The 18,552-nt window shown below is 37.8% G+C and overlaps 1 protein-coding gene across 1 annotated transcript; it reads left to right on the plus strand.

Moving 5' to 3' along the window:
- Window positions 1-4,848: 4,848 nt before the first annotated feature.
- On the plus strand, window positions 4,849-12,424 carry LOC105035486 (UDP-galactose transporter 1). The gene is made up of 5 exons (XM_073261877.1): window positions 4,849-5,393; window positions 7,759-8,008; window positions 8,180-8,387; window positions 11,559-11,790; window positions 11,879-12,424. Exons 1-5 carry the CDS (start codon window positions 5,283-5,285, stop codon window positions 12,098-12,100), a joined length of 1,023 nt encoding a protein of 340 aa, XP_073117978.1. The 5' UTR covers window positions 4,849-5,282; the 3' UTR covers window positions 12,101-12,424.
- Window positions 12,425-18,552: the final 6,128 nt, after the last annotated feature.

An 18,552-nucleotide genomic window follows, 5' to 3' on the forward strand; every position in this document is an offset into this window, starting at 1 on the left:
TTTCTTTCAGACCTTCAGTGGGGTGATCACTGGTATATGACTGATGGACGACATATTGTAGTCAGAAAATTAGTCTCTTTCAAAACTAGCCATGGGTCAATCATAGCCATAGTCAAAGGGACTAGAAGAGCGAGAGTGGAAGGTCAATCTTAGATTATCTCGATAATCTATTTTGAGTAATTACATATTTTGAATTCCATGTTGATTGATATGGCATACTTCATATTTATTAAAATCTTTTTATGAAATGATGTTGCAATTTGAAAGTTATTTTCTATATAAAATATTTAATTGAATTAGAGATTTTGGTACCTTGTTAAGCCCATAAAGCTCTTTTTTTTTTCTTTTCTATGTTTTTCAGATCCAGAAGATTCTATGGGGCTTGGGTTCGAGTAGTGAAGATCATAGGATGTTGGATGCATTTTGCTTATTTTATTTTTGAAATAAATATTCTTTTATTCTAATTAAACCTTGAGAACTATTTTTATTCAATAAATGAATTAAAAATTTTGCTTTTACCACTATCTAACTTGGATTATTGTACGATGAAAAGGCACGGCTTGCACTTCTTTAAGGTCTTGTTCTAAAGAGTGTGCGGCATCACGTGCCCGATCCAGATGCTAGGTTCGGAGCGTGACAGTATCCCCACCATGTGGCTTAGTGAGAGTTAATTTTGATGCTCTTTGGAATGAAAATTAACCAGATTGAGCTTTATCATCAGGGATCACGAGGGCAATGCTATAAATGCTGGATCTAGGAAGCTTAGCTCATGTCAGTGCCCCTAGCTCAACTCCAAATTGCCTGGAGAGGTCTCGTGATCCCAGTTTCGCACTACAAGTTCAGATTAGTTTGGCTAGAAGGAGATTCAGTGATTATCAAGTGGATCTATGATTTTCATAGAAACAATGCATTGCGATCCAATTCTGCAAACGTTCATCCTCTCCTTGCTGATATTAAGCAGTCTTTGCCATCCTTGCATTTCTTTATTGCCATCCATACTTTTCAGAGAGGCAAATCAGCTAGCCGATGCCATAACAGGACTTGGAGATGCTTGTGATTTCACCTCAGTTGCTATGCTGTTACATCGAACAAGAACCCTAGTTTGAGCGGGTAGAGCTAGACTTCAATTTTATCGTCATTAGTTTCTCTATTTTTTGTCTCTGGCCCATTTTTGTGTTTGTGTGTGTGTGTGTGGTGTGGCGCGTGTGTATATAATTATGATGCTTATAACCTTGCAAACTATGTTGTATGCTCATCCAATCTGTCATGAAAAATATAAAAGTCTATTGTTCCTTATCTGCCAAATAGTAGATGAAAATTCTTATGTTGGAATAATTAAAAAAAGATTTCCTATCTTGAAATTTTTGAAAATAAGATTTGTTTCCCCATGAATCCATTCAACTCGTATCATGCAACTGGCCTACCAACCAACCACCTTCAATCCACTCCTCAAAGAACGGAACCGTTCTTCCACCTCTCAATCCAAAATTTTTTTTTTGCAATTTGTACAAATGTTATCAGGGCAATGGGTAATTCACCCGAGATATTGGTTCGGAGGCAGCATATATATAATTACAACAATTATTCCAAGCAAAAGTTCTAATTCTCAGGGATGTATGGATGATCCACAGTAGTACTAGGAATTTAACCGCAGTCCAAGTTAGGTGAAGCCAATCTTCGGTATTGCAGACAAACCAAACATGTTGGCTACCAACACCATGAGAGCCCATGGATTTATTTGGCAACCAAACAAATGTACTCCTTGTATGATGAACCAACCAAACCCAATAGAAAGGTTTATTCTGCAGCATATTACTAGTGTTCTAACAATGCGAGGGTGCCAACTATGGGTGGTAAAATCACTGGATCTTTATCAGTGAGCTGGTTTTAAATCCCACCTTCACTCGGTTTCGGCTGGACTTTTTTCTTGTATTGGTTCCAAACTTATTAAAATTAATTCATGTAATGGAGACTTTCTATGGAGGAAGGTTCTCAAGACTTTGCTGGTGTTTTAATTTATCCAAAAGCTAATGTTTATGGTGGAGCTAAATATGATGTAAATATTGTAAGATTTAATTTAAGATCACCTATCAGATAACTGCTCGGTTTACTGGTCTGATTGGTGATTTGCCTGAATAAATGCTGATCATCACCGTCATCCATGAAATGACACTTTCCATTTTTGTCTGCTATCAGTCGTTATAATGGCTGACGATAGTTATCATTACGACCATTTCTTTACTACCAAATAAATCTAGTTTATGGTCGTACTGAACAAATAATGAAAAATAACTGTTTTAGAGCACGGTCCTTTATTCGGCTTCAATTAGTGTTATTAGAACATTCATTAGAATGTCTGATTTAAGTATCAAATGGATTAAAGCAAATCAGACTTCGGTGCACTCTAATGTGAATTGGGTATAGTTTAGAATAGTTTCTGCCAACTATAACCCATGGGCTGCTGTAGTCAGTCACCATAGAGCAGAAATAGATTCCAGTGTACTATATTGATGGTATTTGTGGTCCAAAACCTAAAAAATAAAGGAAATCCTTAATCAGTATGTTACCAAAGTCTGCCACCTAACCTAGGATATGTGGAACATAATGGCAGTTGGGAAACAAAATTCTATGAAGGAAAACATTTCACTGCATCATGAAAATAGCATTTGAAATCTTGAAGAATATCTAACCAAAGAAGCAACCGCCCCAAGAATACATGGAACATGGCTGCCATTAGGAAATGTAAAATGAGATGGAAACATGTCTTGGTAAAATATCTCCAACTTAGCAAGCAATTAATAATATTTAGAAAACCTGAACTGAATACGTGAGAAGGAAATAAGGAAACCAAGAAAATGTGGCTATAATGGTTCTCTTCTTCTCCCCTGGAGCTTTTTTTTTTTTTTTTTTCTTTTTCTGATGCTTAAGAACTTAATGACTTTGCCACTTTGCATTTTGGGAAATTGAGTTACATCATTCTTAAATGACCTTCCTGGTCACATGTTTATTCTATATTGGCTTCGGATAGAAAGGTTAGATCTAGACCTAACTCGTTCACTTGGCAACTCAAGCCGATTCAAACATTGGGTTTGAGTCAAATCTAATTCTAATGGTCTTGTGCCAATCCCATTGTTTTTGGTTTGAACTGATACTACTTGATCCAGTTGTCTGATATTGACTCAAATTTAGTTGAAAGTTTGATTTGGAATTCTGGTCACACATTTGACTCACGGATTTGAGTTATACATGTTTGTTTCCTAAATATTTAAAGAATAGAATAATAGTGTGCTGATGATATGTCAAGTCATTAGGCCCTTCGACTTATCAGCTTTGTATTTTGTGAGTTGTAATTTGCCCAACTGCATGTGTTTTAGTTGGGCAAGGTTGGATTTGTTGAAAGTGAACTAACTGATATCATTCAATTAAATCAACTAATAAATGTTAGGAATTAGGCAATCAATTACGTCTATAGGTTTCCAGTTTTAGGGTCTCTTTCACTTTATATTTCAGAGTTTAAATAATAAAGAAATTTTGAAATATCTATACCACAGAGCACCATTTTAAGCTGTTTTTTTTTTTTTGGGGGTTGGGGGTGGGGGGGGGGGGGGGGGAGTTGTTGTGGTGGGGAGGGTGGGGACCATCCTATTTCGGAGCACCAGTTTCATCACATTCATGTCTCTAATTGCACTCTCTTGCCCACTGGACCATCGATAACTGATTTGGCATCCAAGATAAAGCCCGCCTTAACACTCGCAGATAACAAACCACTACTGTTTCGGTGACGTCTACGACACTGAGTTTCCTATTTTATGCTATCCTAGATGTAGTCATTTCAAGCTTAAACTCCTTTACAATTCTAGCAAAAAAAAAAAAATTATGATAGGCATATGCATGATTAATATATCTTTTTAAGAATAAAAAATTGACAACCCTGACAAGGTATGGATAGAATTTAATTTCCACCCATCTATACAATTTGTAGGATCTATTTGGATCATTGGATCCAAAATTCTATAGAATTTATAGATTGTGCCAATATAGCTAATATAATTAGATTGGATAGGTTTATATTCATAAATATCTAAAATATTTTTAAAGTTGTCAGAATGTTTTTTTTTTTCTATGAAATCCATACCGGCTCACTATAAAGATATTTTGGATATGTATGAATTGTAAATTTAGCCGAACCTGATATTATCGGTTGTATGTATAACTCATAAACTGTATAGGATTTTCGACCAAATCATTTAAATAGGCCCTTAGACTTTATCATTTTGAGTTGATTGGTATCCATACATAACAATGTTTATCTGTTCATAAATGATAATCTCATCAGTATCCTTGAGATAACCTTAGTCATGTTGATAAATTATAACCTCAACGAGTATTCTTGAGGTACCTTGGTGACAAACTCTTAGCCCAAATTACTGTAAACATGAATCCTTTGTAGTGCATGATTCCAATACCATGCAGCATTTGATGTCCAACATTAAAAAAATAAATAACTATCAAATAAGATGATGCATTGTTGTTGATAACCATCCATTTCTCGTGGTGACTATGCACAGGACCGTGGTGGACCACGTATATAAAACTGGTCTCGATCATACCCTAAACCTCCTCATGCGTGAGAATCCTAACGTATCTAATGGCATATTCCAATCATACCTTATACCTCCTCCTTAATCTTCTCACCCATCAGCCTCAAGCAAAATGAGCTGGCTGTGCCCCCCACACTTCCACGAATAAAAAAAAAAAAAAAAAAAAAAATTCTAATGACTCCCCGGCCCTCCATCCCAAGCCTAGAGCGTAAGTCCCCAAATGCCACATGGAACGCTTCTGTAAACCGAACGTCTTGCCTGCCTTCCTATAGCCAGAGAGTCTCTCTCTTTTCTCTCTCTTGTTCGGCCGTTGCTCCTTTGGCCCCTTCTAATAATTTTTGTTTCTTTCTTATAAGAAAGAAGCGAAGCGGGCAAGAAATAAAAATAGTAGAGCGGGACACCAGCATCATCAACATCACACTCCCCGGGGCGGAGCCCCGCGTCCGCTGCTTCTTTCCTTCTCCGCCGCCGCCTCGTCCTCCCCCGGACTGCCTCACGCGCCTTCTACTCCCCTCACCCGGCGGTTTCAGCTGGGATTTAATTCGAACAGATCTAGGGCAGCGGAATATTAATCTTTGGATCGGCCGTTACGACTTGCTCGGGGGCTGTCTTGGGTGGTGAAATTTTTGGGTTGAGACGAGGGTATTGGAAAGAGAACGATTGGATCGAAGCAGAGAAGAGATGGAGGAGAGCCGGGTGCTGCATTCGGGGATGTTCCGGGCGGTGCTGGCCATCCTCCAGTGGTGGGGATTCAACGTCACCGTCATCATCATGAACAAGTGGATCTTCCAGGTCTCCTTCTTCTCTCCTTTCCCTGTTTTGAGCTAAATTAGCATGTTTTTTTGTGGTGAATTTGGATGATAATTTAGCGCCCTAGGTGGGATGTTACTGAAATCTTGATTTTAGGTTGCTAATTTGCTTGTTTGAGTTCTGGGATTTGTGAATCGGATTTTGATCTTTAGGTTCCAGTGTGGATTTAATGCCAGATTTGATGGTGATCTTCTATGATTATTTTAGTTTTATAATCCATGCATTTCTTTGATTTTTTTTTTTCTTTCATGAAGTTCTTCTCTTTTTATGCCTTGTTTTTGGAGAATTGTCTTAACATGCTTTCTTGAATTAATACAGTTGCCGAAGCTTAGTGGGTCAAGAGTTTAGTGGAGAGGTGGGGAGAAATTCCCTTGAAACTGTTTTCCAGTGGTCAAGGATGGCTTAGAATATAGCCATATCTTCTAGGAGAGGAGATTGAGGAGAATGTCATCCTCATATGCATAATTCTTTTAGTAGTAGTGCTCTCTAATATTTGTTCAAGTTGGACTGCTCAGAAGAAGGCAACTATGATAAGTTGGAGGAGACATGGGTGGAAAGGATTGCATATACCAGATAGTAGTTCCCTCAATAGGATCAACTAGAGGAGCTTTGTGGAGGTGAACACAATTCATCTCTTTTTAGTAAGAAGAGGATCAAAAAAATATTTGCGAACAAGTAATAATTGGAATCTTGTAGTGGCGGTTTTTGAAAACCCTCATATCTCTATGAGAAGGATTTTCACCTCCAATTGGCAAGTGCTGGTAAGCAACGTTGATAATATGCTGCTAAGCTTTCATGAGGTGGAAGGTTATACTGACCTTGATGTGCCGTTCACAGCCTCTTCTCTAATTAAAAATGAAGAGAGGTGCTGAATACATCACTATGAGTAGGAATCTCATTAGCCAGAACACTGGAAGGTGCTTTGATTAGGTTTTGTGGTCTGAGCAACTGTACTTAGTCAACTTAACTCTCCAAATGTCCATGAGAAGTGGCTGCTTGATTGTCTTACCTTTAATCATGAGCCAAAGGGATCTTAGATTGAAGACAAGGATTACTTTGCCCTTCTTTTGCCCTCCTTCCTTGTTGGCCCTTGTAGTCTGTAGGACCAAACAACTATCTGTCTAGTTGAGGTTTTACCATAGGTTAAAATACGAAAGTATCTGTTTCAATCTTTAGGTGGAGAGGATGGTCTCACTATGTTGAAGATTTTGCAGATTCTTTCTACTTATTGGAATGGTGCAGGATAAGATCCATTTATAAATTATCATTTTGTGATTCATATTGGTACACTTTCTAGGATCCAATAAAGTATCCAGGGTAAAAGGTTTATCCACTATGGATAAAGGATCCTCTCTCAAGGAGCTTCTTGGCAGTCATGTGTCCAGTATCATCTATGGGTGGATATTACCAGACTGGATGCCATTAACAAGTTAGATTTTTTGGTTGTTTCTTGTTTTCTTCTTTCTTTCTCCCTCGCCTTCCAGTTCTTGTAAATTTCATATTTACTTTATGTGTCAAAGTATGTGTTTCCATATTTACCATTTCAAGGGTTAAGTTATAGTAGCACTTTAGTTGCATTGACTAAACAAGTTTAATTGTAATACCAAATTAATATCATCATTATTTGTTCATATTGAGAAATTGTTATTATTCTTTACTCTTATTATTGGGAAATAAATTTTTTATGATCATTTTGAAACTATTATGCTGAAGAATATTTAGCTTATGGATCATGGTCTTTTTCCAAAATCATTTAGTATTTCGTAAAAGTAAAGATCGTTAACGTATGAAACCAGCTTCTTCTTCTTCTTTTTTCCCCCTCAGAGAAGAAGCCAAGCTAGCTGTAAGGAATGCTGGAGATGTTGAAAGAAGTGCTGAGCACTAATGCCATTAGATTGTACTTTTAAACAAAACTACATGTTTGACAGATAGTTTAACAACTAGAGGTGAGCACTGGTGCAACAGTAAAGTTCCTCCATCATGACCTAGGTATCATGGGTTCAAAACACAAAAGTAGTGTCTCCACATGTAGGGATAAGGCTTTGTACATATGACCTCCCTAGAACCCACATCCACCCTTTTACAAATAGTTTAACAGATACCTGTGTAGGCATGAACGATTTCTACATAACTTGTACTCATAGTATGCTCTGATCCAATTTTTTGGCATAGATTTTTTTATTTAACATTATTTATTCATATGCTTGTGCTCGTTTCATCATCATCACAAACAAATGGTCAAAAGAAAACTTTTATTTTGGTTACTTACTGTTCTATGTAATGGTGTGACTTTGTTTTACCTTGAACTTACAAGCTGGATGACGTGAAGACAACTTTTTGAATACAGAAATTGGAGTTCAAGTTTCCTCTGACAGTATCATGCGTCCACTTTATATGCTCTGCTGTTGGAGCATATATTGCCATCAAATTGCTTAAAATTAAACCACTAATTGAGGTTGATCCTGAAGACCGTTGGAGAAGGATATTTCCTATGTCATTTGTGTTTTGCATCAACATTGTGTTGGGGAATGTTAGCTTGCGGTACATTCCTGTTTCTTTCATGCAGACAATAAAATCATTTACTCCTGCAACAACAGGTTCGCTAATGACTTGATCTGCTTGGATATATATATATATATATATATATATATATATATATATATATATATATATATATTTGGATTTTTATCCATGACCTCTGTTTTTGTTTGTATGCCTTTTCAATTTGATTTATTTTCAGTTCTGATGTTTTTTTGCATCTGAAACAGTCATCCTGCAGTGGTTAGTGTGGAGAAAATATTTTGAGTGGCGTATTTGGGCTTCTCTGGTACCCATTGTTGGGGGAATTCTTTTGACCTCTGTAACAGAGCTTAGTTTCAACATATTTGGATTTTGTGCTGCCTTGTTTGGTTGTCTGGCTACATCTACAAAGACTATTCTAGCAGAGTCGCTGCTTCATGTATATAAATTTGACAGGTAGCAGATCAATATATGTTATGATGTATGATATTTGCACTTAAATTTTGAATATTGAAATTGCGCTGATATCTACTTACCTGATTCTTTTGATGCTGTATTGTCAATGTTATTGCAGCCTTATACATTTTGTTTAGATTTCATATGTCAAAGCTAATAAATAATGATTTCCATAATTGAAAGTTTATAATATAGCAAATTTGTGTTTGCTTGTTGAAGCTTTAATTTACTTATTGCTATGACACAATTAAGCATCTTTTTTAATTAGCTACTGGGTTATTTTTCTTCTCCTTATTTTTCTTTTGACTCTTGATTAGAAATCCTGTGCTTTAAAATGTATATGTTGAGTTGTTGACTAATTGTATATTGGTAATTCTCTAATCCTTAATCTTTTGGGAATCACATATAATGAAAGGTTGATCTGCTGGCATGTGACCTGTAGTTCAGGCCAAGCATCATTACATGTTTGTAAATGCATTGCTTGCATTGTGCTCTGGATGCTGCATTAGGCAGCAGCAGCGATGTCGAGTTCTCCAAATTCATAGGATTTTGCAGTTATGCTATATATGTACGTATTTCACTTGACGTCTGTCAATGGTTGAGGAGAATTTGTTATTGATAGAGTTCTTTTTTTCTTTAAAATGAGTTAATAACAAAGACCAAGAGATAAGTCACTTTGTCTGTAATAACATTCCACCAAAAGAAAGTCTTATATAGACCTTTTTTTGATGAAAGTCTGGTCAGATCATCAAATTTGAGTTCTTTTTCAAACACTAGAACATTGTCTGTAATTATGATTTTGACAAGTATTACCTGAGAATCTGGTTGAGAGACAAGGTTGACCAATTTGTGTGGTGGTCATGATGCAAACAGTTCCTCTGAAGGTTTTGGATAAAGAAACAATGCGATTATGTGGTTAATAAAAATTTATGATATCAAAAAAAAAAGAAAAATCATATGGGTTTTGGTAAGTGTTGGTGCAGAATTCCGCCGAAGCCGGAGTTGCTGGAGTTGAGATGACCGCGGCCGCCGCCGAGACCTGCAAGGGAAGTCTAAACCGGAGTTGGGGGTGCTCCGGCAAGACCCTCCGACGCTCAAGTCAGTACTCTGCCTCAACAGAAATGGAGTGCTCGAGTGAGAATTTTAGCAGAGTTTCGAGATAGAGTTTTGAGCTTAGAGAAGAACGTATCTGGGGGTCCCTTTTTATAGACGGAGAGCATAACTGATTGACAGCGATGTCTGTAACTGCCTGGTAGTGGGCTGTTCAGAGCCGTGCGGAGTTTGTTATGGAGAGTAGTGGCGTTAGGGGTCGTTCAGGGGCACGTGGAGTTTGTTACGGAGAGTGGAGTGGTGTCCGTTGTGGACTGCAGAGGTGGTAGGGGAGTGGTGGTCCGTTGTCGCGACTTGTCAGAGAGTGGTGGAGCCACGCGGAATCCATTGCAGAGAGTGGAGTAGGGTAGTGGCCATTGTCGTGACTTGCCAGAGAGTTCGGATCTGTCGGCTGGAGCTCGGCTGGGATGTCTGATGGAGCGGAATGGCTCTTTATCCCGTCGATCTAGGAGAAGCTCAGATGTTTCCGAAGTTGTTGACGAGTCTACTGTTGTCGATGCCTCGGGCGCTGATGCTACAGGCAGGAGTCATCTGCTGTAGAAGCTCGGATGGAGACTTTTTGTTGGTGAAGGCCGGTAGGAGTCCGATTGCTAGAGAAGTCCGTCTGGGATTTGCCTGATGTGGAAGCTCGTCTGAAGATTATCCGTCGGAGAAGTCCGGTTTCATGAAGAATCTGGTGGAGGGTCGGCCAGCGGTGGACTTCAGATGGCATTGGGGAGGTTCGTCCGCTGGAGGAGTCTGGGGATCCTGTGGAAGTCTGGATGGCGTTGTGGAAGTCCGGCTGACGCTATTGAAGGTTGATGGCTGGGGAGGTTCGGCAGACACCAGAGGCGATCGGCCGTTGTAGAAATCCAGCTACTGGAGCCCGTCCGTGGTAAAAGCTCGTCCGATATCCATCCGCTATGGAAGTTCGGACGGAGTTTGATTCTTGTAGAAGGCTGAAAGGAGACCACTTATTGTAGAAGCTCGGTCGAAGATCGGTTGTCGTGGGAGTTCGGAGTAGTGACCTGGCCGATGGATCCATCTCGTCGTAGAAGCTCGTTTGGGATCCGTCCACTGTAGGAGCTCGGCTGAAGTCTGCCTGTAATAGAAGTTCGAAAAAAATTCGTTTACAGTAGAGGCTCGAATGGAATTCGCTTACAGTAGATATCCAGAGTAGACCGCCTGCAGTAGGAGTTCGGCTCTCGCAGGAGCTCGGTTGGAATCCGGAAGGCGGTCGACCGCCGTAGAAACTTGGATGGAGTTTGGTTACTGTAGAAATCTCGTTGTCGGAGAAACTCGGATATTGACGAAGTCCGGAAGAAGTTCGGATTAGGGTCGTCCGCGGCCGAAAGAAGTCTGGAAGAGATTCGGAGAATAGTTGATCACTGTAGAAGGTCGGCTGATAGTGAGACCCAGAGAGCCCTTGGAGCGGCCCGGTAGATGAATGGAGAAGCTCATTGTCGGAGAAGTCTGGACGGTTGAGGGGGTTCAGAGAGACGCCACACAAGATCGGAAGCCGGAAAAATCCTGGAAGGGTCGGTCTTTTACAAACTTCGGCCGGTGGGTATTTTATACCCAACAGTAAGTAAGAAATTGCTTATATTTTGCTTGCAAGAACGCTGATTCCTGCTTGCTTAGTTGTCTGGGTGCTGAAGTCAAGAGTGAAGAAGGGTAAACAGTAGAAAACTAGTTGAAGCAGAAAAGATGTTGAAGTTCAAAATGCTGGGTGGCTGGTTTTAATCATCGAGACTATAAATTGCTGAACAGTGCTGTGAAAAAAGGCATAGCATATGCTTTCGAAGAAATGAATCTTAGAATTCCATGTGCTTGTGAAATTGCTTGAATACAAATGATGGCAAGAAGATCCTTTCAAATTACTATTGTGGATAGAACACAAACTCTGCCTCTTATTTCTTTTAGGAGTGTGTAACTATGAAACATGTGAACTAGATTACTGCATATCACTTAAACTATACCTCACTGGAGAACCATATACGGTTTACTGGAAGGTTCAGGTTCCTCTGGCTTAAAATTTTTCCAATTCCTCTTGCTTATCTATTAATATTTTCTCTCTTGCAGCATAAACACAGTATATTACATGGCGCCCTTTGCAACCATGATACTGGCTGTTCCAGCAATCGTACTCGAAGGAAGCGGAGTTATGAACTGGTTTTACACTCACCAATCAATTTATTCTTCATCGATCATCATTTTCTTCTCAGGAGTGCTGGCCTTCTGTCTCAATTTCTCTATATTTTATGTCATCCACTCAACAACTGCTGTCACTTTCAACGTTGCTGGCAATCTCAAAGTTAGTTTCAATTCACTATTCTTCCATTAACCTTTCACAACATTCTGTTTGCTATGGAGTGATTACATATGAACATTTTCTTTTGCAGGTTGCAGTTGCTGTTTTGGTCTCATGGCTTATCTTCCGGAACCCAATTTCTGCTCTTAATGCTGTTGGATGTGCAGTCACACTTTCAGGCTGCACGTTCTATGGGTATGTTAGACACAAGCTTTCTCAGCAACCTGCTGGTCCCGGAACACCACGTACTCCACACACCCCCAGAAGTCGAATGGAGATGCTACCTCTTGTAAATGATAAACAAGAAGTTTAACGTCATACTGATATTTATTCACCTCATCTAACTGTTGATCGGCATTGATGATAGATTTACTTCAGAGGAGAGCAAAGTACAAGCTGTGGTTACCTTTATATTTCCATGTTTCCATGAACCCAAGCCCAGCTTTTAGTCAGTTACAGGTACTAAATTGGAAGCAAAAAGTTTCAGCAGCTGTGAGGGTGGTTTGTTTTTTCATTTGCCATGTACTTGTTTTGGTTGTTCAAAATTATACTCAAGAAAGAGGCTTTTCTTGTTGTTCCTTGTGATTATATCAACTTTATCTTATCTAATGCAAGGATATGCTGTTATAGGCTTTTACATACTGCACATTTTGAAGGGTCTGTACTCTGTAGAGTGTTGATCTTTGAAGGGCATTTGAGCTGATTAAACTTTATAAATGCTTTGTGACAACTGCTAGCTGCAGAGAAGCAACATAGTTACCGAACTTGAGAAAATGCCATGTAATAATAGAAAGCGGTGCTGAGAATGATTGATGTATGTCAACAGAAGCTCATGCGGATGGGATCAGGTCAGGGTTGCTTTGCAAGAGATGAACACAAGGCAAGGGAGGTTATTTTTGGTTAGAGAACTCGGGGATTTATCCCAAATCTTCATTATTTAGGCCTAGAGCCACAAATTCTTCTGCGGTGGAGCACTGACCAGGTATCCTCCCACTCCCTTGCTCTGTTTCCTCGCTGCCAGCATCAGATGGCCGCTTTGTTAACATGCTGCAATCAGCAGCGAAAGATATCAATTAAGAGAAAATAGTTGAACTGGCAAATGCATGCTTCAATTCAGTAATAAGCAACAGCTCCTGTGACAAGTGTTCCATTTCAAGATACTAGAATAAGCTTGGGTCCTTGAGTCACAAGTGTCTCCAACTCCACCTGAAATGTTTTGGTCCCTGCATTTCTCGTGCTCTCTCACCTCAACCAATGGATCATACCTCAAGAAGATTTTGCCGTACGTCATTCCGGGTCAAAATTTGCATAGTTTGAATATGAGAAACTTAAACCAATAAGTGAAGTAAAAAAGATGGTCAATTTGTTGGTCCAAAATCCATCATGGGTCTCTAAATCTTTTGGTTGTTGAGAAGGTGAACCATGAAAGAACAGAAACGTAAATCAGGAGAAAGGGAGAACAAAACATAGTCATTCTCTTTTGACCAAACCAAGAAAATTGCAAAGAAAAAGGGTTAGCATACATTATCATATTTGGAGGTATCAGTTTTCTTTTGTGCGATTTTCTCTCAAATTCATATTTTTTGGAGAATTAATCTGAAAGCTCTGTGTGTGTGTGTGTGTGTGTTTCGTATTCACAAAACCAAACATGGAAAAAAATATAATTCCGGTCCCTCGGAAATATGTGCAGAAAAGAAAATAGAGATCTAAAACACTGTCATTCATCCTTGTGAAAGGGATAACAAGAAAATTTGATCCCTTTAGTCCCAGATCTATTTAGCTATGATTCCAACCTTTTTAACAGGAGCTAAGCTACGACTACATTTTTGAAACGATGAAAACAACCAAAAGTTGAAAACAATATAGAATCCTATAAACCGAAACTAAAATAAGCTAAGAAATAATATTACATGATATTGTTTTTCTTATTTATGTATTTGAACTATAATTTCTCTAGTCTTTTTGTCAGAAAAGTTGAATATAATATAACAAGAAAGAAGCACTCAAGTCTCTGAATAGGATGAACAGCATTGTTAAGCCGAAAAGAAATCTTGGAATTGATAAGGGTATAATTAGAGTTTGCAGATACAGACTACATGAAGAGACATACATAAGCTTTAGATCAATTAAGACGCTAACCAAACTGCCCTTAAAATGAAGAAAAAGCTTCAATCATATCAAGGGTTGTAGTTTCAGTAGCAGGTAACACACCGTACCATAATGACGATCAGTAACACAAATAGATACCAATGTGGTATAGGCACAATAGTTTTGGCTATTTCCTATATTTATTTTTTATTTTTGAGAATTATTTTAAGGCTTTTGGATGTCTAAAAGTGCTGTAGTGTACTTCTAAAATACCTAATTAAGCCTCGATTACTGGTTAAATACACAATTAAGATTTTATTGATGCTCGAAGTATTCAAATAAATTTCCAACTAGCAAATTTAGATATTTTAAAATTTTGAAATTCGAATGACCATAGCAGAATTAGAAATTTTATAAAAAAAAACTATGGTATTATATATGTATGCTATTCATACCATACTTGTAGAGAGTCTCAAAAGTTTGAAAGAACAACCCAAAAGTTATCCTGTATTAACTAGTAGACTAAATGACCAACTATGGTAATATATATCAGAAAAAATATTAAGCTTTTAAAGTTTCATTTTTTTCATTAGACATTGTCTCAAAAGACTCATACAGCACGAGCCCTTGATGTCTCTTTCAAAAATAACTGAAAATAAAAATTAGACTTGATAAGACTTGATTTAGATGTCCTCGAGAATACTCTGGTCATTCTCAATAACATTTTCCAGCAACAAGCATTAACCCTCAAAGAATGTAATGGAATTTCTTATCAAAAAAAAAAAAGAATGTAATGGAATTAACAAAACTAATATTCTTATGTCAAGGGTCCGGAGGTGCTGATGCCTGAAGGTGGAGAGAGATCTAGATGCTGGTGTTGTGTCAAGGCTCTAGAGGTGTTGATGTGGCCAAAGGCAGAAGACGATTTGGATGCCGAGACATCGAACAGACCTGTGAAAGAAGTCTACTTACATTAGAGGTGGAGCCTCCGATGGAGGAATCTCCGATGATTAAGTCAGTCAGAGCTTGAGCATAGATAGAGACAGAGTATAGGAGCTAGTAGATATGTATCCTAGAAGCCAATTATTGGCTGATATATTATATAATTTCAGAGTCAATTCTTATACTTGTAAAATTTTATTATTAATAAAAGGATATTTTTATTTTCAATCATGTTTATGTGTCCATGATTGGTTTTAAAAATTAAGAAAGATGATTTTGTATATTCTCAAGTGAAGAAAAAATTACGCAGTTCTATGCATGCAATTTTAAATTTTTTTACAGCAAAATATGATAGATTAAATGATTTAATCTATATTACATACACAAGATCTAATCTAAACTACCTTGTCAAGATCTATGATACGATTAAACATGTGATTAAGATATGAAAATAATAAAATCTTCATCAATCATATCGATGCTCTAGATTAGATCTAATCAAATCTAATTTAACGAGTTTAGAACTCATTATCGAAGTACGGATTGCTGATCTCTACAATTATACACATGAATTGGAGCTCCTTTCGGTTGCTTGCAGCCGCAAAAGATGTTCGGCCTTTATGGATTGTCCATACGAAGATCGATTCCTGATCAATCTCATTGGGAGTGCTAGCTCGTGAAGATCTTTGATGGCTGATTTTTTCTTCTTTTTTGAATCTCTCAGACACTCTAGAGAGAGAGAAAAACTAAGGAAAGGAGAGAGAGGCTAAAGAAAACTATTTTCTCTTTTCCTAAAATCACACATCTATTATTGGGCGTCCAACAATTAGATCCCTTTTATAGGTGGGCTAGGGATTAGGGTTAAAAGGAGGCGCCAATACCCTTCATGCCATAAAAGATATGGCATCCAAAATTCCAATGTTAATTTTTGTGATGGTGTGAGAAAGAAATCAGATCTTTCTCACACCAACCAACCTTCTCAACGTGAATAAGAAAAGGGATTTTGGCACCACCAATACTTTCCCATGAAACTTGATTTCTTTCCTTCTTATTTTCTTATCTATAATTTGAATCAAATTCAAATAAAGAATGAGATAAGATTCATGACTCATCATGAGTGCCGTCCACCCCTCTCTGCACCCTCCTTTCTCACACCAAAAGTTCTAATGCAAAACTCCTTTTTGCATGTAATAGGTGGCATGGGTCTTAGGGCATGCACAAGGGAGAGAATCCCAGTTGGTTGGGACTTTTCAGTTTTTCAATTTTGGTTCAATCCAAATCTGATTTGGCTTGGACCTAATGAAAGGAAGGAACCTAATCTAATTAGGAACACAATCTTTTCAATAAATTTCAAACCCAATTAGGAATTAACTAGATCCAAGTCCTGATTAAATCATGAATAAATTTTTCTTACAATTAGGCTTGCTCTAATCAAATCCAATCCAAATCAAATTGAATCCAATTCAATTAGACTTGATTCGAACCTCATTACTCAATCAAATTGAGTCAATTAGTAATCTAATAGCTAATAAATCCTTCATTAACAGTAGAGTCCTAGTCCAGTGGGACTCTCCTCCAGAGTCCAATCTAGTGGGACTCTTCACCAGATCAACCATCTGATCAGACCGAAACTTCTAATATGTGTGACCTCATAGGTTCGAACCTAAGTCGGTAGCATAAGAATAAATTTTTATACTAATCGATGTAATTATCTAGCAATGAGATCCGACGTCCGAATAGATCAAATGATTGCAAAGCAACATTCAAGAATCTACTGGCGTATGGTTACCGTATAATTCATTCTTTGATCCTAATGCTCAAGGTGACTTAGGATTTAACTGTCAACCTTGAAACAGTCAACCACATTGTATTTCAACCTTTCAAATAAATCGTATGAATTATCCTGGCCAAAGTTTCACTAAATTGAAATACACTGATGCATTAACTCCTACTTATTCGGAGGGCTCAATCCCATCTTGACTCACGCACTGACTTGATAAGTACTTGACTGTACTCAAAAATCTTCTGTCACTGAATTAAAAATTCAGATAGTCCGGTATCAAAGTATAGTGAGTTGCTTACAAGTCATCGTGGTGATCTTAGATCAGAGGGACATATATACTCATACCCTTCGCAAGCTATTCTTGACAGCAGAGTGCTCCGCAATTGATCATGTTCAGTGCGAATGTACTCCTACATTTCATCTGCATGCCATACTAGTGTCTCCATACTTCTTGGTTAAGAGAACAACCAACCTATATGGTATACAACGATCTATACTTGATATTGCTATCATCCTATTAAGAACATATCATTGGTCATGAATACGTTTTACAGACTAAACGATAAATACCCCTTTATCGATTAAAGATAGTCCTAAGGATGTCATTACAACATAGAAATTCTAAAAAGATGGATAAAATATGATGAAAAAGCTAAATAATATTTATTAATAAAAATTTATATGCAATGTATAAATATGAGCATAACCATCAACAGGCTGATGATTAGCTTTGGGATACAATTTTCAACAACTTTCACTTAGACTAAAGTCAATCGATACAGTATCGTATACCCATCTTTGATTTGTGATCATCGAACTTCTTGACTTTGAAAGCTTTAGTAAATAGGTCGGTCAGGTTCTCCTTTTCATCAATCTTCTGAAGGTCGATGTCACCTCGATCTATGATCTTCCGAAGAAGATGATAGTGGTGCAGAATATATTTGGTGCACTGATGGGACTTCAGCTCCTTAGCTTAAGCAATAGCTTCAATATTGTCACAGTACAATGGGATAGGGCCATCAATAGAGGGTGCCACTCCAAGCTCGTCGATAAATTTTTGTAACCATACAGCTTCATTCGCAGCATCAGATGCCACGATATACTCTGCTTCACAAATAGAGTTGGCCATGGTGTGCTGCTTGAAATTTTTTCAGCAGATTACTCTACCGTTCAGGATAAAAATATATCTCGATACGCTCTTGCTATTGTCATGATCTGACTGAAAGCTAGAATCAATGAACCCCACTAGTTTCAAATCAGATTTTCTATAAATGAGCCACTGGTCCTTAGTATTTCTCAAATACTTAAGGATGGTCTTCACGGCTTTCTAGTGATTTTCTTTTAGATCAAATTAGTATCTGCTCACTATCCTTAGTGAGTATATCATGTCTGATCTTGTACATATCATGGCGTACATTATACAATCCACTACTGAAGCATATGAAATTCTATTCATATGCTCTCTCTCTTAAAGAGTTGTCGGACAATCTCTCTTCGAGAGAGAAATTCCATAGCCTTTTGAGAGATAGCCTTTTTTGAAATTCTCCATGCTAAATTATTTTAGTACGGTATTTATGTACGTGGATTGAGACAATCCAAGCAACTTTTTCGATCTATCTCATAGATCTTCATCCCAAGGATGTAGGATGCTTTTTTCAGGTCCTTTATAGAAAATTGAGATGATAACTAAACCTTTATTTTTTGTAACACAGGGATGTCATTCTCGATTAAAAGAATATCATCCACATACAGAACAAAAAATACAACCACAGAGTTGTTAGCCAATTTATAAATGCAGGGTTCTTCTCTATTCCTAACAAAGTCATATGTTCTGATTATCTTATCAAAATACATGTTCCAACTCTGAGATGCCTGCTTCAATCCATAGATGGATCTCTGAAGCTTGCATACTTTAGACTTATCTGTGGATGTAAAACCTTCAGGCTATATCA

Source organism: Elaeis guineensis, chromosome 8 (assembly GCF_000442705.2).
Source record: "Elaeis guineensis isolate ETL-2024a chromosome 8, EG11, whole genome shotgun sequence".
NCBI classification, from domain to species: Eukaryota; Viridiplantae; Streptophyta; class Magnoliopsida; order Arecales; family Arecaceae; genus Elaeis; species Elaeis guineensis.